A 22,743-nucleotide genomic window follows, 5' to 3' on the forward strand; every position below is an offset into this window, starting at 1 on the left:
GGGGGGGGGGGCATGCCTGCCTGCGCCACTGACTGTGAGAGATGCGCGAAAACTGACAAAATTGTGAAGTTTTTTTTAAATGCGTATGGCCCTCAGCCATCCGGATGTAAACCAGTAATAAAATTTTGAAAATTCGAAAAAAAATCCAAAATATTGAATTATCTCTAAACGGAACACCAATACGGGAAAACTTTTACTCTTTATATTATATTTCAAAGAAGGACGTTTCCAACAGGCGTTTATTACCAGGAAAAATTCCAACCATTACAATTTCCTTATTTACATTTATTTACGACAAGACTGACTTAGATTTAAGATGATTTTAGAAACTTTTACCGATTTAATCCGTCTTGTAACTCTTAGGTGTCTAATGTTTATGATTTTTTATGGTACTTTTAGGATAACCAGGCGCCCCTGGGCCTTAATTGCCGAGTGTTAAATACCGTTTTCCCCGGGGATTTTTCACTTCGCCTCTTTCCGACTGCGATCGGAAATAAAGGGTCGCTTCCACGCACAGCCGCATAAAATGTAAACTTTTAGTGTAAATGTAAATAGTCTTCCATTCCAAGTAATATAAATACAGAAATACAGTCCCCTGGTGAAATCAAAATTTTCATTGAAAACGGTAAGAGATAAGCTAAAAGTGATAATATACAATAGGGTGGCTCAAAAACGCTTTTTTATAGGGCAATGATCACCCCCCTCCCCCTCATTTCATTCCAAATCCGAAAAAAAAAATTTCCGAATTTTTTATTTTTTTTATTTTAACAGGTGTCGGTTTTGACTTACAGTTTTCCATGCAAAATGCATCGAGAAAAATCCCTTTTGTGAGTTTTTGGAATAATTTTTTAGGGTTTGAAAAAATGTGACCGGAAAGTATAGGGGCTTGTGGAAAATTATCCAAAGAAGAATTTCATGTATCAGACATATGGGAATACTTATTATCATTGGTTAATTCATTTTTGATTATTTAAATAAATAGAATTTGTTTCAATAATTTTTGTCGAAAAATTTTTTTCTCCCTTAAAATTATTACTATTAATCTAGTGGAATATTTAATAACATTGGTTCATTAATTTTTAATTGTTTCAACAAATGGAATTTGTTCAAATAATTTTGTGTAAATTTCTTTTTTTCCTACAAATTATTACTATTGATCTAGTGGAATCTAGTGGAAATCGAATTTGTTTAAACATTTTCGTTTCGAACATTTTAAAAATAAAAATTAATAATGAGGGTCTAGTGGAATATTTATAAATATTGGTTCATTTATTTTCAATTATGTAAACAAATTCCATTTGTTCAAACAATTTTTTTGTAATAATAAGTTTTATAAAAAAGAAATTTAAAAAAATGAACTAAACAATGTTATTAAACATTCCACTAAAGAAATATTAATAATTTTTAATGAAAAGCTATTTAACAAATTTTATTTGTTTAAACAATAGAAAATTAATGAACTGATGTTAATAAATATTCCACTAGACCAATAGTAATAATTTTTAAGGAAAAAAACTAATTATCGAAAAAAATTATTTAAACAAATTCCATTTGTTTAAACAATAAAAAATTAAGGAACCAATGTTAATTTATTCTACTAGACTAATAGTAACAATTTTTAGGAGAAAAAAGAATTTTCATAACAAAAATTATTTAAACAAATTCCATTTGATTAAATAATAAAAAATTAATTAAATAATGATAATAAATATTTCGCGAAATCAATATTAATAATTTTAAGTACAAAAAAAACGAGAATATAGTGTTCAAAAGGTCGATTTCATGAAGAATTGACATTGTTGGTTTTAAGGGTAGTTTCCAGGTAGTCGTGGGGGTGTGTTATGGTTGTCAAACTTATATGTCTGATACATGAAATTCTTCGTTGGATAATTCTCTACAGGCCCTCATACTTTCCTGTCACCTTTTTTTAAACCCTACAAAATTATCCCAAAAACTCAAAACAGTGATTTTTCCGCATGCATTTTACATGGAAAACTTTCGGGAATTTCTTTTTTTTTATTTAGATTGAAATTGGGGGGAGGGATCGTTGCCCTCTAAAAAAAACACACTTTAATGTGTACAGTTCATACCATGTGTAGATGCGATATGTGTAGAATCGACCGGGGCCCATTTAAAACAACTTCTAGATTTCTCAAGATTTTGAAATAAAATTTTCAAAATTTCCAAGGACGCTTAAACTATTTAAAAAGAAAATAATATATTTCTAATTTAAGAAGTATTCAGTTAATAATTTTTCAATTTTTCAATATTTAATCCTTCTAGCTTAAAATTCCCTAAAATTATATAATTTTGAAAATTTTGAAGTTCATTGATTGATTTTTTAATTTAGAGCATTGGAAATGATAACGTAGATTTATATATTTTTTATATTGAAAAATGTTAGTACCTTCAATTTTCTACGCGTGAAAAATGTTTGCGAATCGGGAAAAAACCGGGAATTTATTTCTTCGATTGAAACGGCCACCCTGTTTGTTGTAAATTCGATTTTTCATATTGATAATCCAACTGCCTTCTAAAAAATTCGTCTTTTTGGCTTGAAAATTGAACAATTTAATTACAAATTCCACAATTTTGGTCGATGTTTCATCTCTTTTATTTATAAGTTCGACAATTTGGTTGGAAACTCATCGTTGTAGGTTAAAAATTCAATTATTTTGTTGAAAAGTAATCTTTTTTGGTGGAAAATTCAATTGTTTTGTTGAATATTCATCATGTTGATAATTCAACTGTCTTTTAAAAAATTAATGTTTTTGACTTGAAAATTTATTTATTTGGTTGAAGTTTATTCATTTTTTTTTTTTGATAATTTAACCATTTGGTTAAAAATTCGTCTGTTTTGCCTGAAAGTATTCAAGTATTTAGTTTTACGTGCAGCTGTTGTTTGGTTCAAAGTTTTTTTTTAATTCAACTATTTCTTTGAAAATTAATCTTTCGGTTGTATAAGTTAATTTTTTTCTAAACCATTCGACTTTTAAAATTGAAAACTCAACTCTTTTCTTAAAAATTCGTCTTTTGTTTAAAAATTCGTTTATTTTGATTGAAAATTAACTTTTTTTTGGAAAATTTAACTGTTTTCTAAAAAAATTGGCTTTTTGTACAGAAAATTCATCCGTTTAAATTGAAAATTTTACTTTTATTGTAGAAAATTCATCTTTTTTGGTTCAAACTTTAACTTCTGAAAAAATTCAAACATTTGGTTAAAAAATTCATATTTTTGTTGAAAATTCGCCTTTTTTATTGAAAGTCCAAGTAATTGGTTGAAAATTAATATTTTTGTTTGGAAATTCAACTTTATTGAAAACGATCTGTTTGTTGAAATTTAATTTTTCAAGCTGATAATTCAACTGTCTTATAAAAAGATCATCTTTTTGGCGTGAACATTCAACTCTTTCTTTGTTGGAAAATTATGTCTTGGTTGAAAATGGAATATATTTCGACTTGATATCTTAAGAATTTAAGGCACTTCATATTTCATTCAATTCGTATATTTGATCGTCATTAATTTGATTTAAAATTCTAAAAATTTTGATGCGACTTTTTTAAAGCCTTCTAGTCGATCTGATCTATGTAAAAATTAATTATCTTACTTAAAAATTGAAAGATTCTTTTTTGGTTTTTTTGAAAATTGATAGTTTTTAGGCGAAAGTTCAATCAGATTGATAAAAAATTAACTTTTGCGTTTGAAACTTCCATTACTTTGATAGAAAATTCAACTAATTTATTAATTTTTTTCTCTTACTCGACTGAAAGCTCTTCCATGGTTGAAAATACAACTTTTGTTCAAAATTCTTCCTTTTATTTTGGTAAAAATATGATATTTTTTCGTTAAAAATACAACTATTTAATTAAAATTTAATCTGTTTTGGTTGAAAATTAACTTTTTTATTACAAATTTATCTGTCTGATACAACATTTCTGCTTTTTATACAGAAAATTCATCTTTGGTATGAAATTTTAACCATTTGGTTAAAAATTCATACTTTTGTTGAAAATTCGCCTTTTTATTGAAATTTCAATTAATTGTTTAAAAATAAATTTTTATGGTTTGGAAATTCAACTATTTAGTTTTAAAAATTGGCTAAAGAATCATGATTTTATTAAAAAATTCATTTCCTTGGTTAAAAAACTTAGCTAAAAATCAATTTTTTAAACGAATACAATTTTTAACAGAAAATTTAACTATTCTATTTTTGGTTAAAAAATGGTATCCTTTTTAGATGAAAATTAAAATATTTGGTTGAAAAATGGTATTTTTCATTTAAAAAAACTATTCGCAAATTTATATATTTTGTAGAAAATTCATCTTTTTGGTAAAAAAATTATACTATTCCAGTTGGAGATTCATCATTTTAATTGAAAATTCATCAGTTTGGTTGAAAATTAATTTCTTTAGCTGAAAATTGAACTGTTCCATGTTTGATTGAAAACTTGTTTTCTTTTTAAATTGAAAATTCATCGAATTCTTTTAAAATCCACGTATTTTGTTAAAAAGTCGATGTTTTTCGGTAGAAAGTTGAGTTGAAAGTTAAACTATTTTTTTAAAAATTATTTGTTGGTAAAAGAATCATATCATATTCCTAGTTCCAAATTCAACAATTTGGATGAAAACTTGTCATTTTAAATTAAAAATTCGACTATTTTCTTTTAAATCCACGTATTTTGTTTTTAAACAATTTTTGTTGTAGAAGATTTTGTTTTGTTAAAAATTGATTTTTTTGTTTGAAGATTCATCATTTTAATTGAGAATTCGCCCCTGATTAGAAATGTTTGTTCAAAATCTATTTTTTTTATTAAAAATTTATCTATTTGAGTAGAAGAAAATCCGTTTTTTTTTGTTTTTTGTTAAGACTTTTTGAATAGAGAAAATACGTACTTTTAGATCAAAAATTCAACGATTTGTTTGAATCCGAGCTTTGAATATATTATTTGGATCATTTCCGACCAAAATACAGGAAAATCTAACTAAAAATTCCCTTTATTTGCTAGTCAGGTGCGATTTCAATAACAGGCCTCAAAGACCGGTCCCTATATCCCCTTTTGTACTCTTATCTTCAGATAAAATCCCTAAAATATCCTATTTTCGAGAGGTTTTAATTCAAAATGTTTTTGTAATTTTTAAATATTCCAAGGAATTTTTTTATTAATTTCATTAATTTAAAGGAATTTCAAAGTGTTTGTAATATTTTGAGATGCACAATTTTCTAGAATTTCGGAATATAGGGATATTTTAAAACATTTCACAGTATTTTATAAGATTCCCTAAGATTGCAATTATTTTAAGGGATTTTAAAGCTCTCAATGTATTTTAATACATATTCCAAGATTTCAGGAAATATCACATACTTTCATCGGTTTTTATAATATTTCAGTATATTTCAAAGAATTTATTCACGAGAAGTGAGCTATTTTGTAGGGTTTTCATAAATTTAAAGGGATTTCAAAAGATTTTAGGAAATTAAAAATATTTTAGGTTATCAAAACAAATAACAAAGGACTTTTCAACTAATTTCATAAAAAGTGAGGTTTTTTGTAGGGTTTCAAATGTTTGAAGAGATTTTCAAATATTTTTTACAATTTTATTTGGAAATCGTCCTAGATTCTTATTAATTTATCCTGAATTCTTTTAAATTCATTTGAATTCTTCTAAATTTAGTCAATTTTACCTAATTCAATGGATTTTAAAACTTTTTGTTTAATTCATCTTGCGGTTTTCTAAATTCACTGTAAATTCTTACTCATTTAATCAAATTCTTTTGAATGCCCTTTTAAAGTTTCAAAACTCATTTCAAACTTACTGAGTTCAATTAATGTTTTCATATTTTTTAAGGATTTTCAATTCACTTAATACTTTTTAAATTCAGCTTGGTTCTTAAATGAATTTCATCGAATTCTTCTCATTTCCTTTAAATTATTCTAAATTCACTCCAATTTTACTGAAATAAATGGATTTTTTCGTTTTTTGTTTCTTTTTTTTTCTAAGAAAAAAATTGTGCAATTAATTAAAATTCTTTTAAATTGGTTTGTCACACTTGTAATTTTTTTTGGAATACACTATGAATTCTGTTAAATTATTTGTAATTTTTTTAATTCAAATTAATTCTTCTAAATTTATCTAATTCTGCTCAATTCAAAGGATTTTTTGAAAATATTGAAAAATATTTTAAAATTTTTCTCAATTCACTTGATTGCTTTTTAAGCATAGCTTGATATTTGATAAATTTAGTCGAATTCTTCTCATTTCCCTTAAATTCTTCGAAATTTACTCAATTGTTACTGAAATAAATGGATTTTTTCGATTTTTAACAAATGTTTCTAATTCATTTAAATTCTTTAGAATTTTTTGACGCCATTAGTCACTTTTTTTAGTTAGAAATTAGTAAGGTTTTAAAGATTTGAAGTGATTTCAATTTTTTTCAGAATTCACCCTGAATTCCTTTAAATTCTCTGGAATTCTCTTGCATTTTTTAAATTCACTTTTATTCTTCTAAATTCCACTTATTTCAATAGATCTTTTTTAATTTTTAAAAAGTTTTTGTTTAATTGATCCTTAAGTCTCTTAGCCTCACCTTGATCTCAGGCATTTCATCAAATACATTTCAATTCCCGTGAATTTTTTTAAGCTCATTTCAAAGTTACTAAATTCAATAAAGTTTTTTTCATATCCTTAAATTATTTTTAATTAATATGATTTTTTTTAATTCACCTTGAATTTTCATGAATTTCGTCGTATTCTTCTCGTATCCCCTAAAATTCCTGTAAAGTCATTCAAATTTTACGGAAATAATAGATTTTTTTTAATATAGTCCAGTCATTGACAGTGAATTTATTTTTTGACCGGCTATTTTATAAATTTTAGAAGCAAAAAATCTGTCCAGCTTTGATTTCAACCGTTCCTTAACTAATTAGTTAAATTGTTTTTTTTTTATCATATCATTCAGTTTAGAATGCGTGTAGAATTTAATTTAAAGAATTTTAAAATGCATTTTAAAGACTTAAAAATTAGAAATTACAGGCGTTTATAATCGAAGATTTTTGCTAAAAACCTTTTTATTTCATCAACAGTCAATATAACTTTGAACGTTACAATTTTATTTGTTCAATTTAAAAAATTTGTGTTGAAAGTCAAGTTATTGAATTTTTATGTATAAATAACAATTGAATACATTATATTTTTAGAAAAAAATCGAGTAACTTGAAGAGATATTTAGGAGTTGTGAAAAAATTAAAAAGTTAATTAAAAATTTGAAATCATTTTAAATAGTCCACGACCTAATTTGAAACGAAATATTATAGATTGTGCAAGATTTTAAACATAAAAATTAGCAGCTTTTTAAGAATTTTGAAATACTTCAGAAGAATAAAAAACATTTACTAGTAAAATTGATAATGATTTTTTATTTAGAAAAATTAATTTTAAAAGAATATTTTAAGAGATTTACAAGATTACCAAAAATTTATGAGGGAGATTTTAAGCAAATTTATTTAATTTGTCAGGATTTTAAAGAAATTGTTAGGAAAAAAGTTAGGAAAAATTCTAATCACTTAAAAACATGTTTAGAAATTCTGAAAAAGATTTAAAATTTATTAATTTTTTAATTTATTGAATGCATTGACTGATTCTTAAATTTAGTGAATTGAAAATGATGACATGTATTTATATTTTTGGAACTGAATCTGAATCTAAGAACTCTACAATTTATAAAATTTTAAAGTTTTTTAATTAAAAGTTTATCTGCATTTAATTTGAAATTGTTCCGTTAAAAAGTGTTAGTATCTTCCATTTTACTCGTATAAAATTATTGAGCATTTAAATACAACATTTAAAAATAAAAAACTTTTAAACTTCAGTTTTAAAATAAAAAAATTCAAGAGTGATTTAATGTAAATGGACCAATTTTTGGTTTCAAAGTTCGATTTTTAAGTTTCATTGCCCGCGAAAAATATTTGCGAACCGGGAAATGATCGGAAATTTTTTTCTTAGAATAAAACAGCCACCCCGATTTGAATTCTTTTCAATTTAACTTGAACTGTTTTGATGTCTTATGAATTTATCCTGAATTTGTTTCTTACCCTTTTTGAGCGGTAAAAAAGTACCCTTTGGTCCCTAAATTTTATCATATTGGGACTGTGAGGCCGCCAATAATTTCGGATAAAAAGAACCTATGAAAACGGAAGTAAAAATTCTCTTTATTTACCAATCAGGTGCGATTCCAAGCAGTGCGAGCGATTGGTGCATTTATAATGTTGCACGACAAGGAAGCGAATATCCAGAAACATTTTTCGGAACTTTTGCCAGCGGTTGTTCAAGTGACGGTTCAATCGGTCGAGAAACAAGACGACGAGGCACTGTTGAAGGTTTTGATCGATTTGGCCGAATCGACGCCAAGGTTCCTTCGACCTCAGCTAGAAAATATCATGGAAATGTGCATGAAGATTTTCTCGAACGAGGAAATGGGAAATTCCTGGCGACAGTTGGCTCTTGAAGTCTTGGTGACACTCGCCGAAACGGCTCCAGCGATGGTTCGCAAGGTCGGGGGAAAATATATCGTTACCCTGGTGCCACTGGTGCTGAAGATGATGACGGATCTCGAGGAGGATGAGGAATGGAGTTTCTCTGATGAGATTATTGAGGAGGATAATGATAGTAATAATGTTGTTGCGGAAAGCGCTCTGGATCGACTTGCTTGTGGTCTTGGTGGAAAGACGATGCTGCCACATATCGTACAAAATATACCGTCCATGTTGAGCAATGCTGATTGGAAATACAGGTAGGATTACAAATTTTTGATTTTAATTACAGGGTTGCTACGGCTCGGGGAAAATCTGAAAGAGTCGGGGAATTTTCAGGGACTGGGAAATGACTGAAGATTCTTTATTTCAGATGTAAAAATTAATCATTTTACTTGAACATTAATTTCTTTGGCTGAAAATTTTAATATTTCGTTGAAAATTCATTGTTTTTTTTTTCATTGAAAGTTAATTTTTATTATTGTAAGTTTTTTTTAACTGGAAACTTTAACTATTCACTTTTTTTTTTTTAAATGACTTTGGTTGGAAATTAAACTATTTTGTTAAAAAAGATTTTTTTTTGTATTGAAAATTAATTTTCTCGGCTGAAAATTGATCTTTTTGCTTTATTTAAAATTTTTTGTTAACCAAAAATTTAACTATGTTATTGTTAGTTAGAAATTCATATATTGTGTTGAAAAATCGTCTTTTTGGTTAAAAATAAATTAATTTACCTTAAAATATATATTTATTATTTAAAAATTGATCTTGGTTTCTGAGACTGGGAAATGACTGTGAAATTATTTTTTGACTGGGAAGATTCCTTATTTCAGTTGTGAAAATTAATCATTTTACTTAAACATTAATTTCTTTGGCTGAAAATTTTGGTATTTTGTTGAAAATTCGTTTATTTTTTTTCATTGAAAGTTAATTTTTTTATTGTAAGTTTTTTTTAAACTGGAAACTTTAACTATTAGCTTTTTCCGAAAGTGCATCTTTTTAGCTGAAATTTCCTGTTTTATTGGTAGAAATGTAATGTTCTTAGTGAAAAAAGCCTTCGTGGTTGAAAATTAATTTCTATTGTTGGAAACTAAACTATTTTGTTAAAAAAGATTTTTTTGGTGTTGAAAATTAATTTTTAAAAATTAAAATTAAACTTTTCTAATTTTTGTTGATAACCCATCTTTTCTAGCAGAAACATAATTTTTTTGGCTAAAAATTTATCTTCTGGCTTTATTTAAAATTATTTGTTAACTAAAAATTTAACTATTTTATTGTTAGTTAGAAATTCATATATTGTGTTAAAAAATTATATTTTGGGTTGAAAATGAATTTACCTTAAAATATATATTTATTATTTTAAAATAATATATTCTGTTAAAAATTCGTCTTGTTTTCTGAGACTGAGAAATGACTGAAATTATTTTTTGACTTGGAAGATTCTTTATTTCAGCTGTAAAAATTAATCATTTTATTTGAACATTATTTTAATTGAACATTCCTGTTTTTTGGTAGAAATGTAATATTAGTGAAAAATTCGCTTTCTTGGTTGAAAATTAATTTCTTTAATTGGAAACAAAACTATTTTGTTAAAAATTCTTTTTTTATATAGAAAATTAAATGTTTCAAATGAAAATTGAAATTTTCTAATTTTAGTTGAAAATTCATCTCTTTTTTTTAAATTCTACTATTCTCCAGAAAATTAATGTAATTCATTAAAAGTTTCTCTTTTTTGGTAGAAAATAACGTTTGTGGCTGCAAATTTATCTTTTTGCTTTATTTAAATTAAATTTTTTAACAAATTTTTAGAAGAAAAATCTGTCCACGTTCGATTTCAACAGTATTTAAATAATTAGTTGAATTTTTATGTTTTTCAATTATGCTATTATTTAGCTTAAAATGCGTAATTCAAAATTTTGATACTTTGAAAATTTTCCATTTAAAATTTTTATTTCGAAGCTTACATTTTTAATTTGAAGAATTTTTAAATGCCTTCTTATAGACTTGAACAATTCAAACATAAAAGCCTTTGGTGTTGAAAATTTTTGGAAAAAAAAACATTTTTGTTTATAAATGAATAACTTTTTAAAAATTTATCTGTACTTTAAGTAATAAAGAGTGAAAAAAAACGATTTGATAAAACGATTTTAAACCAGTTCAAAATTTAAGAATTTTCAGATTTTAATTTTAAACTTTAACGGTTTCAATTTGAAAGTCTTAGTCATTAAACAAATGTGAACGTGTGACTCAAAGTTTATTAACTATGTACAATTAAAAAATAACTTCGTAATAATATATTCTTAATTAAAGGATTTTATTACATTAAAAATATTGTTTTAGTCTGAAATATTCAATTTTTAACCCATTTAATTTGAAGTTTTTAATTTAAAAAAAGTTAATTTATTGAATATTTAGCAATATTTGAATTTTTATTTAAGACAAGTAAATTGAAACCAAATACTTAAAATTCAAGAATCTTTAACTGAATTGTTTGGCATAGAAAACCTGGAATCGTTAAAATTCCGAAAAATGCCTAATTTGTAAGTGAAATTAAAAAATTTTGTTGTATAATTTACAAATGAACATTTGTAGAAAAAACTTGAGTAATTTTAAGAGCTATTTAGGAGTTTTAAAACGAAAAAAAATTATCATGCACATTTTAGAAAGTTTTATTCAAATCTTCTAGAATCTTTTTTGAAAATTTTGTTTAAATCTTTGAAAATTTTTTAAAATATTCCCTTAAAATAATTTTTCAAAATGAATTTTTTTTTAATTTTCCTAGAAATCTTAAGATAATGTTTTTATCCTTTTGAAGCCTTTCACAATTCTTGAAAAGAATCAAATTTTGTTCTTTAAAATCTGCGAAAATCTATATTTTGTTTTATATTGGGCTATCATGTTCAATTGTTCAATTGTTCTTTAGACATCGAAGTTGTGAAAGAAATTTCTAAAATTTGCAGGATTTTCTGAAAATTGTAGAAAAATTCATTTCATTTTGACAGATATTTAGAAATTCTGAACAAATTTCCAAAATAATTTTAAATCTATAACCAATTTAAAACAACTTCTATATTTCTTAAGATTTTGAAATAAAATGTTGAAGCTTTCCAAGGATGTTTAAACTATTAAAAAAGAAAATAATTGAATTTATAATTTAAGAAGTATTCAGTTTAAAATTTTTCAATTTTCCATATTTGATGTTTCTAGCTTAAAATTCCTTCAAATTGTATAATTTTAAACATTTTAAATTTCATTCATTTATTCTTTAATTGATTTCTCATAATTTATTACCTCAAGACAAAATTTGTTTAGCTTTAGTGTTCCCTTTTTTAAATTTTATTGGCCGTGAAAAATGTTTGGAACCGGGAAATGACCGGGAATTTATTTCGTCGATTAAAACGGCCATCCTGTAAAAAGTTATCTATTTTATAGTTAGTTAGAAATTCAAATATTGTGTTGAAAACTCGTCTTTTTGGTTAAAAATTCATTAATTTACCTTAAAATATATACTATTATTTAAAAATAATGTATTCTGTTAAAAGTTCCTCTTGTTTAAAAATTTATCATTTCGGTTGAAGAATCAACTGTTTGGTCACAAATTAATCTATTCTTTCGAAAATACATTACTTCTAAGTTGTAATATATTTCGATTTATTATTCTTTCTGTTATGTGTATTGTCACTAAAAGACTTTAAGATACATTTAGAAACAAACCTTTTTTTCCCAATAATATTATTGATCCTCTACGTGTAAGGTTCTTTTTATACCTGAAAGAAGAATTTTCTAACGGTCAGGTAAAATGAAAAATTGATCAGGGAAAAGTCAGGGAACTTTGAAATTAGGAATTTGTAGCAACCCTAAATTACAAATATTAATCAAGTATTAGTAGAACTCCTCACTCTGGATCCAACCTTCATCTTACATTTTAAAAAAGCAAAAACTGAAAAAAGAGTATGATTTTATTGTTTTTAAAAAGCAAATTAAAGCCATAGAAAGTCAGCAATTGAGTTTGAATTATAAATTCGAGGGCGTTACATCTGTGGCAGATTAATCCGACGGAGTCTGTTTTAATTCTGGTTGTCGTTTTGACGACTAATTTTGAGACATTCCTGAGGTCGTTCCTGAGAGTTGACTGTATCGTTTCTATGATACAATCATAGTTTTGGAACATACAAATTTCAATTTTGCACAACCAGCATTGTTCGTGAGATAAAAAATGAGATTTTCGTTTTCAAGACCCTAAATATTTGAAACGAACAAAATTTCGAGCGAAAGTTTTGCATTTAAATTAAATTTTTTTGTTTAGACATGCTGCTTTAATGGCTATTTCTGCAGTCGGCGAGGGTTGTCACAAACAGATGGAGGATATTTTGAAGCAGATTATGGATGGAGTCGTTAATTTCTTACAAGATCCTGTAAGTATATTTTATTTTTTTATTATTTTGCACAATTGTAGCAAGAATTCTTTTTTTATTAAATTTTTTTAAAATTTATTTTGTTAACTGAAAGTTTAACTGTTTTATTTTTTGGTTGAAAATCAATCATTATTAGTTAATAATTAAAAAAATCTGGTTTAGTATTCAACAGTGTGCAATTTTTCTTACTGAAAATTTAACTATTTCAGTTCCATCGTTTTAGTTGAAAATTCATTTCTTTGGTTAAACATTATTTTTTTAAATTATAAATGTAAATATTCAATCTTTGCATGAGAAATTATCTTTTTTTCGTTGAAAATTTGCCTTTAATTGATAGAAATTAATCTTCTTGGTTAAAAATTTATCCTTTTGGTTGAAAATTCAATTATTCTAGTTAAAGATACGCCATTTTCATCGTTTTAGTTGAAAATCCACCTTTCTGGTAGAAAATTCATCAGTTTGGTTAAACCATTTTTTTAAACTTAAAATATAACTATTCTATTTTTAGTTGAAAATTCATGTTCCTAGTTCAAGTTGAACAATTAAAAAAAAAAATTTTATTCAAAATTCAAGTATTTCGTTGAAAATCCATGTATTTTTTTGATTTTTTTTTCGTTGAAAGCTAAACTTTTGTTAATAATTAATTTTTTTGGTTGAAGATTAATCATTTTAACTGAAACTTGGGCTGTACTTAATTGGAAATTCCTTTTTTCCTTTGGATGAAAATGAATTTTTTTTACTGAAAATTGAACTATTTTGTTGAAAATTGTATTCTTTTTTGGCTGAAAATTATTTTTTTAAACTGAAAATATAACTATTATTCCAGTTAAATATTAAATGATTTGAGTTAAAAATTAATTTCTTTGGTTAAAAAATGATCTTTTTCAGTTGATATTTCATCTGTTTGGTTGAACTTTAATTTAAAAAAATTCAATTATTTAAGTTTTTTTGACAGCTTATCTTTTTTAGTAAAGATTAGTTTTTTTGTTTTGTTTAAAATTCATCACTTCAGTTACAAATTAATTTTTTTAGTTAAGTGTTTTACTATTCCATTTTTGGTTTCAATTTTTTTTCTTTCAGTTCACAGTTCAGCTATTTAGTTGCAAATTTGTCTTCTTTAATTGAAAATTCAACTTTTTTTTGAAAATGCATGTAGTTTTGTTAAAAAATTGTCTTTTTTGTTTAAAAATTAATCTTTTTGTTTGAAAATTAATTATATTTGCAATTTCATCTTTTTGGTTGAAAATTTTTTTTTTTTTTTCCTAGAAAATACTATTTTTTAACCGAAAATTCAGTTATTCCATTTTTTGTTAAAAACTGATCTTTTTCAGTTCAAACTTTAACTATTTAGTGAAAGAATGGATCTTTCCTACTTGAAAATTCATGTATTTTGTAGAAAAATCGCCTCTTTTTTTTTAAATTTAACTATTTTGTGTTTTTTTTGTTGTGGACTGAATTTAAGTATAAGAAAAAAAACATTTTTGAGAATTATTAATTCAAATTTATGGACTTTAGAGACAAATTCAAGCAATAATTTATTATTTTTTCAGTATTTAATTAATTGTTCGTGCTATAATAAACTCGCGAAACTGCATTTTTCGATTCGATGATCTTTTTTAGTTAAAAATTAGATATATTTTTTTTAGAAAATAATCATTTTGGTTGAAAATTTATTTTTTGGTTAAAAATTCAATTATTCTAGTCAAAGCCTCATTATTGTAGTTGCAAATTCATCACTTTGTTTGAAAATGTAACTATTTTCTTCAAAGTTAGTTTTTTTTATGCTGAAAGTACTTTTTTTTAACTGAAAATTTATTATATTTTAGTTGAAAATTCATCGTTTGATTGAACATATTTTTTAAACTTAAAATTTAATTATTTAAGTTTTGTTTGTCAGTTTATTTTCTCAGTAAATTTAATCTTTTTGATTGTAAATTCAACTATTTCAGTTGAAGATTCATCATTTTAGTTGAAAACTCATCAGTTTTGTTGAAAGTTAATTTTTTGATGTAAAACTTAACTTCCATTTTTGGTTGAAAATTGATTTTTTTTACTCAAAAATTGAACTTTTTGGTTGAAAATTTGTCTTCTTTAATTGAATATTCATGTATTTTGTTGAAAAATTGTCTTTTATGGTAGAAAATTAATCTTTTTGTTTGAAAATAAATCTTCTTGTTTACAAATTAATCTTTTTGGTTGAAAATTAAAGTATTCCATTTAGATATTCATCAATTTAGTTAAAAATTCATCTTTGTGGTTATAAAAATTTGGTTACTTTTCAGGTAGAAAATTAATTTTTTTAATCGAACATTTATCTATTTCATTTTTTTTGTTGAAAACTGATCTTTTTGATTTCAAAATTCATCTATTTGGTGGAAAGTGGTTCTTTTTTAGTTGAGAATTAATTTATTTTGTTTAAAATGCAATATTTTTATACTTGAAAAGTTAGGAATTCGAAGCTGTTTAAATTGAATTTGATATATTACTTACATTAATTTGACCTAAATATGGACTGAATTTTAATAAGATTATTATTCATATTCCTCGACAAATTTAAATTTAGAGACAAATTCAAGAAATTATTTATTAAGTTTTCACTATTATTTAGTTATTTTATTAATTGATCATACTAATATATTTAAAAATAACTTGTCAAATCTATCTGAATTAATTATATTAATTAAATATGTAGAATCTGGAAAAAAACGTTATAATAAATATGCGAAACTTTATACGTATTTCGAGTCAATTACTATAAAAATGCCTAAACATTTGAATAGCTTCCTATTATGAGAAATTATACCAGGAAAAATATGATTTTATATTTTGAAAAAAGCAAATGAAAGCCATAGAAAGTCAGCAATTGAGTTTGAATTCTAAATTCGAGGGCGTTACATCTGTGGCAGATTAATCCAATGGAGTCTGTTTTAATCCTGGTTGTCGTTTTGACGACTAATTTTGAGACATTCCTGAGGTCGTTCCTGAGAGTTGACTGTATCGTTTCTATGATACAATCATAGTTTTGGAACATACAATTTCAAATTTCCCACTACTATCAGTTTCTCACTAAAGAAAAAATATATTTTGTTGTTGTTGATTTTTTCATTTCAGAAGTCAAAATATTTTATATATCTGAAATCTATTCTTTTTTTTTCTTTCAATTTCTATTTCAGCATCCCAGAGTTAGATATGCAGCTTGTAATGCCGTAGGACAGATGTCGACCGATTTTGCACCAACATTTGAAAAGACTTTCCATGACAAAGTTATCCCTGGACTTTTGATGGTGCTTGATGACAATGCAAATCCTCGAGTTCAAGCTCACGCAGGAGCAGCACTTGTTAATTTCAGCGAGGACTGTCCAAAACATATTTTAATTCCTTATTTGGATGGTATTATGGGAAAATTGGAGTCAATACTTACGGCTAAGTTCCAGGAATTGGTTGAAAGGGGAACGAAACTCGTTTTGGAACAGGTTAGTCTTTACTTTTATATACATATATATATATATTTCATTTTTTTTTATTTAGGAGGGTTTTCCAATTTGGGTTTTTACATTTTTTGACCAATTTACAACTTCAAATTGGCTCTGTTTTTAAGCCAACAGGATGGCCGCAGGTCAGGAAAAAGTTGTGCATGAATTTTTGTATAAAAGTGTTTTAACGATTTTTGTTATGGAGTTGAAAGTATTTGTTGGATATTACAAGTGAGTCTTTATCAGAAACAAAAGGGCGTAGATGGAATTTACATATTATAAGGTCCAGAAACATATTTTTTTTACAGAAATATCTGTCCAACTGTGATTTCCATCCTATTATTGAATACATTAAAACTTTATAAACTATTTCCAATTTTAAAATAACTTCAGAATAATATATTCGCAAACAAGGGCTTTTATTAAATTTCAAATATTATTTCAGTCTAAAATATTCCATTTTATGCCATTCACAGGGCGGCCACTGCTAGGCCGGGTAACCAGGAAATGACAGTGCATTTTTTTTTTGTTGACCGGGAATTTTACAAATTTGTGGAAGAAAAATCCGTCCACGTTCGATTTCAACAGTTTAAAAATAATTAGTGGAATTTTTGTGTATTTCAATGCTATTATTTAGTTTACAATACGTAATTCACCATTTTTTTACATTAAACATTTTCTATTTAAAATTTTTATTTTTAAGCTTACATTTTTAATTTCAAGAATTTAAAGAATTTAAATAATTTCTTAAAGACTTGAATAAATGAAAAATAAAAGAATTTGACATTGAGAATTTTAGATAAAAAAACATTTTTATGGAATGAATAAATAATTTTTTTTTAATTTATCTGTTCTTTAAGTAATAAAAAGTAAGAGAAAAAACGATTTGACAACACGATTTTAAATCAGTTCAAAATTTAAGAATTTTCAGATTTTAACGTTAAAACTTAAACGGTTTCAATTTGAAAGTCTTAGTCATTAAACAAATGTGAAGGTGTGACTGAAACTTTATAAACTATTTGTAACTCAGAAACAACTTGATAACAATATATCCTTAATTAAAGGATTTTATTAAATTTAAAATATTGTTTAAGTCTAAAATATTCCATTTTTAACCCATTCAATTTTAAATTTTTAATTAAAAAAAGATTAATTATTGAATATTTATCAATATTTGAATTTTTATTTAAGACAAATAAATTGAAACCAAATATTTAAAAGTAAAGAATCTTTTAACTGAATTGTTTGACATAGAAAACCAGGAATCGCTAAAATTTCGAAGAGCCTTTAAACTTTGAACGTTACAATGTTAATTGTTGTATTTGAAAAAGGTTTAATTTGTAAGTGAATTTTTTAAATTTTGATGTATAATTTACAAATGACCAGTCGTTGAAAAAATTTGAGTAAATTTAAGTGATATTTAGGAGTCTTAAAAAGATAAAAAATTAACATGGAAATTTTAGAAAGTTTTCTTAAAATCTTCTAAAATATTTTTTGAAAATTTTGTTTTAAATCTTTGAAATATTTTTTAAATATTCTCTTAAAATCATTCATCAAAATGAACAATTATTTTTAATTTCTTTAGGAATCTTAAGAAAATGTTTTTTTTTTGCTTTTGAAACCTTTCACAATTCTTGAAAAGAATCAAATTTTGTTGTTTAAAATCTGTGAAAATTTATATTTTGTTTTATATTAGTCTATTATTTCCAGTTTTACATTAAGTTTGAATCTTTTCAAAACTTCTACATATCTCTTTAAATTACTAAAATTTCGCCTACAAATAATAAATGTTCAACTGTTATTTATAAATCCAAATTTTAAAGAAATTTTCTAAAATTTGCAGTATTTTCTAAAAATTGTAGAAAAAATTCAATTCATTTTGACAGATATTTAGAAGTTCTGAAAAAATTCCAAAATAATTTTAAATTAAAAACAAATTTAATAAAACAACTTCTAGATTTCTCAAGATTTTGAAATAAAATGTTGAAGCTTTCCAAGGATTTTTAAACTATTTAAATGGAAAATAATTTAATTTCTAATTTAAGAAGTATTCAGTTAATATTTTTTTTCAATTTTTCAATATTTGATGTTTATAGCTTAAAATTACTTAAAATTATATAATTTTGAAAATGTTAATGTTCATTGATTTATTTTTTAATTTAGAGCATTGGAAATGATAACTGTGATTTATTATTTTTTTTTTTATTGAAAAATGTTAGTACCTTCAATTTCATACGTGTAAATTATTGATCATTTGAATACAAAATTTGTAATTAAAAACTTATAAATGTGAATTTTAAAAGTTAAAAATTTAACAGTTCCACTTTGAGTGCTTTCAGTTGCAGCTCAGTTTTTATTATCTCCAGCGGAAGTTTTTTTAGCTTTAGTGTTCCCTTTTTTAAATTTCATTGACCGTGAAAAATGTTTGCGAACCGGGAAATGACTTTAAAAAAACTGCAAGGCATTTTCAAGAGCTTTAAAAAAATGCAAAGGATTTCGAAGGATTTGTTGAGAGGATCTAAAATATTTTAGGTTATTTGAAACGAGTTCAAGCAATTTTTAATATATTTCAACCATCTGAAAAAACTGCAGAGTTTGAAAAATTTTAGAGTTTTTTTTTTGGTTTGGTTAATTACAAGGTGGTTTCCAAGAGCTTTAAAAAGTCCCAAGGGATTTAAAAAGATGTTCAAGGATTTAAAATATTTTAGGATGTTTTTCAAGATTGCAAGGCATTTGCGGGATTTTGAAATGTTTTAAAGGAATTTCTAGAGATTTGAATGATTTTAAGAATAGTTTAAGAGATTTCAAATAATTCTGAATATATTTAAATAATTTGAAGGGATGAACTTTTTTTAAAAACATTATAGGGTAATTAAAAATATGCCAAGGCATTTTCAATTCCATTCTGTAATTTAATGTAATTTCAAATAATTTGAAATATCTTAGGGTATTTTAAAACATTCCAAGAAACTTAAAATAGATTTCGATAATTTAAAGCGAATTCAAAGGAAGGAAAAAATTGTACGGTATTTTTTACAAATTCTAAGAAATTGTTAAGAGCTTTGAAAAGTTTTAAGTTACTTTGAAAGATTTTAAAAGGAAATAAAATATTTTTTGGTATTCTTAAAGATTTTAAGGTATCTTAAAAATGTTTAACACTTTTAAAAGTATCTCTAGGGATTTTAATGGTTTTGAAGGATTTAACCAATTTTTTGTGAGGTTTTAAAGATTTTCAATTATTTAAAGGGATTTCAAAAGTTCTTAAATTTCAGAAATTATCCAGGATTTCAAAAAATATCAGATTTCACGAGATTTTATTATATTTCAATGGATTTCAAAAATTTTATTCAAGAATTTTTATTTTCTACTGAGTTAAATAATTTGAAGGGATTTCAAATTTTTTAAAAAGATTTTAGGATAATTTTAAAAAGTCCAAGGAATTCCCTAGAGCTTTTCAAAATTTCAAAAGATTCCAAAGGTTTGAAAATATTTTAAGGTATTTTTAATAACTTTCTAAGGATTTTTTTCTAAGATTCCAAGGAATTTTCAATTATTTTCAGTGATTTAATAGATTTTCATATATTTTAAGGTACTTCAGAATATTCCACGGAATTTACAAGATCTCATAAAAGTTTCAAATGATTTCAAAATATTCCACAGGATTTGAAAATTTTCGGGGAATTTTAAAAGATTTCAAGAGATTTTAAATAGATTTCAATAATTTGAAGGAAGTCCAAAATATTTGAAAAATTTTAGGGCACTTAAAAAAATTTCCAAAAGCTTTCGAAAGTTTCAAGGGATTTCCTAGGACTTTATAGGATTTAACAAAATTTCCATGTTCCATGTTCTCTACGGAAATATCAGATTTCACGAGATTTTATAATATTTTAATGGATTTCAAAGAATTTATTCACAAGAAGTGAGAAATTTCGTAGGGTTTCAAACGCTTGAAAGATTTTGAAATATTTTTTACAATTCATTCGTTCAATTCAATTGATTAAAAAAAAAATTGTTTCAATTCATCCTGAAGTTTTTAAAACTGGCCTTGAATTCTTAAGTTTTTTCATATTTTAACATTTCTTTCAATTAACTTATTTTTATTTTTAATTCGCCATGAATTTTTATGAATTTTAAAGATTTTTTCTCATTTCCTTTAAATACATATAAATTCACTTTAAGTTTACTGAACTCAATAGCATTTTTTAGATTAATAAAAAATTCAATTTCTTTGAATTTTAATTTGATCTTGAATTGTATAAAGTCTTGTTGATTTATCCTGAATTCGTTAAAATTCATGTGAAATCCTTTTAAGGCATTAGTCAATTTTTCACTTTTTCCGCTCAAATACGTCACTTTTGGACTTTTTTTCAAGTGAATTAGGCTCTGGCAACTCTGAAAATAATAACAAAACAAAATTTCGATTTAAATTTAAAATGATTTTATTCCATTTATAAAAGATTCTATATTTAAAATGGTAAAGAAAAAAAATGTTCTTCTTCAAATATTAATGGTCAGGGTAAATGAAAAGATGGTCAGGTGAAAATCAGAAAAAAATCGGGGTATTTTTTAAATGAAGTTTTGCGGTCATCCTGATTAATTTTCAAATGAAAAGAAAGATAAATTTCGGTATAAATTGTTTTGTTTTTTTTAGGTTGTAACTACAATTGCCTCGGTTGCCGACACATGTGAGGAACAATTTGTTAAATACTATGACAGATTGATGCCTTGTCTGAAATACATTATCCAAAATGCCAATCAACAAGAACACAAAATGCTCCGTGGAAAGACAATTGAGTGTGTGAGTCTGATCGGTTTAGCCGTTGGATCGGAAAAGGTAAAAGACATTTTTCCAAACTATTTTTCTTTTATCAATGATTTTATTTATTCGCTTTTATCTAGGAAAAATCCCTTATTGTGGATCGTATAAAAATATAAAAAAATCAATATTTTATGGAAAAACAGTTCCTCTGAACTTTTCCAGTTCCATCTTTTTATCTAAAATCAGATAAAATATAATCTAAATGTATTTCCTGTTAGGAGGTTGTCCATAAAATGCCTTACCAATTTTTAGCTCATAAAAATAAAATATAAATGTAAATAAAAATAAAAACTTTAATCTAATAACATAAAATTAAAATATCAGACTCTTCACAGCTCAAAATGCTCTCACAAGTGGAGAAATAGGGGAATTTTTCACAAAAACGGGAGAATAAATTCTTTTAGGTAAAATTAATGTTAATGATATATTGAAGTCGATAAGAAACGCTTTAAATTCTTTCAAAAATCGTTTATTTTTACAAAATAAACAGATTTTCTTCCAAGAGAGATGAATTTTTAACATACAAATTATTTCCTAACAAAAAGTTGATTTTTTAAGAAAATTATTATTTTTATTAATTTTCTACCAAAAAACGAATTTTCCAATTTCTCCATCAAGTAGATGAATTTTCAAGAAAGAAAATTAAAGTTATGAATTCGAACAACCTGGGAATGTCGGGGAATTTTTTTCCGAGCGAACCTAATTTTTTAAAGTTTTAATATAAAATTAAACATCAATGATTCTTCATTTGTAAAAGTAGCTTTATATTACTGTATGTAACTATTTTGTAGAAAATTAGTTTTTAGTTTGTTTTTGACATTGATTTTTTTTCACTGAACATTTAACTATTCTATTTTTGGTTAAAAGTTGATGGTTTTGAATTGAACATTAAAGTATCTCGCTCAAACTTACATATTTTGTTGAATTGTTAAATTTTTTTTAAAGGTTTATCATTTTTAATGTAAATTCATCTCTTTGGCTGAAAATTGAGCTATTTTGTTGAAATTTGGTTTTTTCCGTGACTGGAAATTATTATTTTTTTTACTGAAAATTTAATTATGACAGGTAAAAACTTTCACTTTTTTGTTGAAATTTTTTTTCTTTTTTGGGAATTAAATTTTATTAACAGAAAATGTAACTATTCCATCATTTTATTTAAATTTTCATCTCTTTGGTTGAGCATTAATGTTTTTAACTAAAAAATTGTATTTTGTTGATAAATTGTCTTTTTGGTAACAAATTAATCTTCTTGTTTAAACATTCATCTTTTTGGTTGAATATTATTCTTTTGACTGAAAATTTGACTTCAATTTTGAAATGGAAATTTATCTCTATTATAGTTGAAAATTATTCTTATAGAAATTAATCTTCTTATTTGAATATATATCTTTTTGGTTGAAAATTGAACTATTCCATTCACAGATTTCTTATATTAGTTAAAAATTCATCAGGGGCCATCCATATACCAAGTGGACAATTTTTCACCACTTTTTGACCCCCCCCCCGT

At 24.7% G+C, this 22,743-nt stretch overlaps 1 protein-coding gene across 1 annotated transcript in view; it reads left to right on the plus strand.

The window, feature by feature from the left end:
* Positions 1 to 22,743, plus strand: part of LOC117180844 (importin-5) — a 68,278-nt gene that overhangs the window by 11,481 nt on the left and 34,054 nt on the right. Inside the window, exons 5-8 of the mRNA XM_033373379.1 lie at positions 8,224 to 8,789; positions 12,836 to 12,944; positions 16,118 to 16,417; positions 21,069 to 21,251. Coding sequence (XP_033229270.1) covers positions 8,224 to 8,789; positions 12,836 to 12,944; positions 16,118 to 16,417; positions 21,069 to 21,251 — 1,158 coding nt within the window. The remainder of the gene's footprint in view (positions 1 to 8,223; positions 8,790 to 12,835; positions 12,945 to 16,117; positions 16,418 to 21,068; positions 21,252 to 22,743) is intronic.

This window comes from Belonocnema kinseyi, chromosome 9, assembly GCF_010883055.1.
Source record: "Belonocnema kinseyi isolate 2016_QV_RU_SX_M_011 chromosome 9, B_treatae_v1, whole genome shotgun sequence".
Taxonomy (NCBI): Eukaryota; Metazoa; Arthropoda; class Insecta; order Hymenoptera; family Cynipidae; genus Belonocnema; species Belonocnema kinseyi.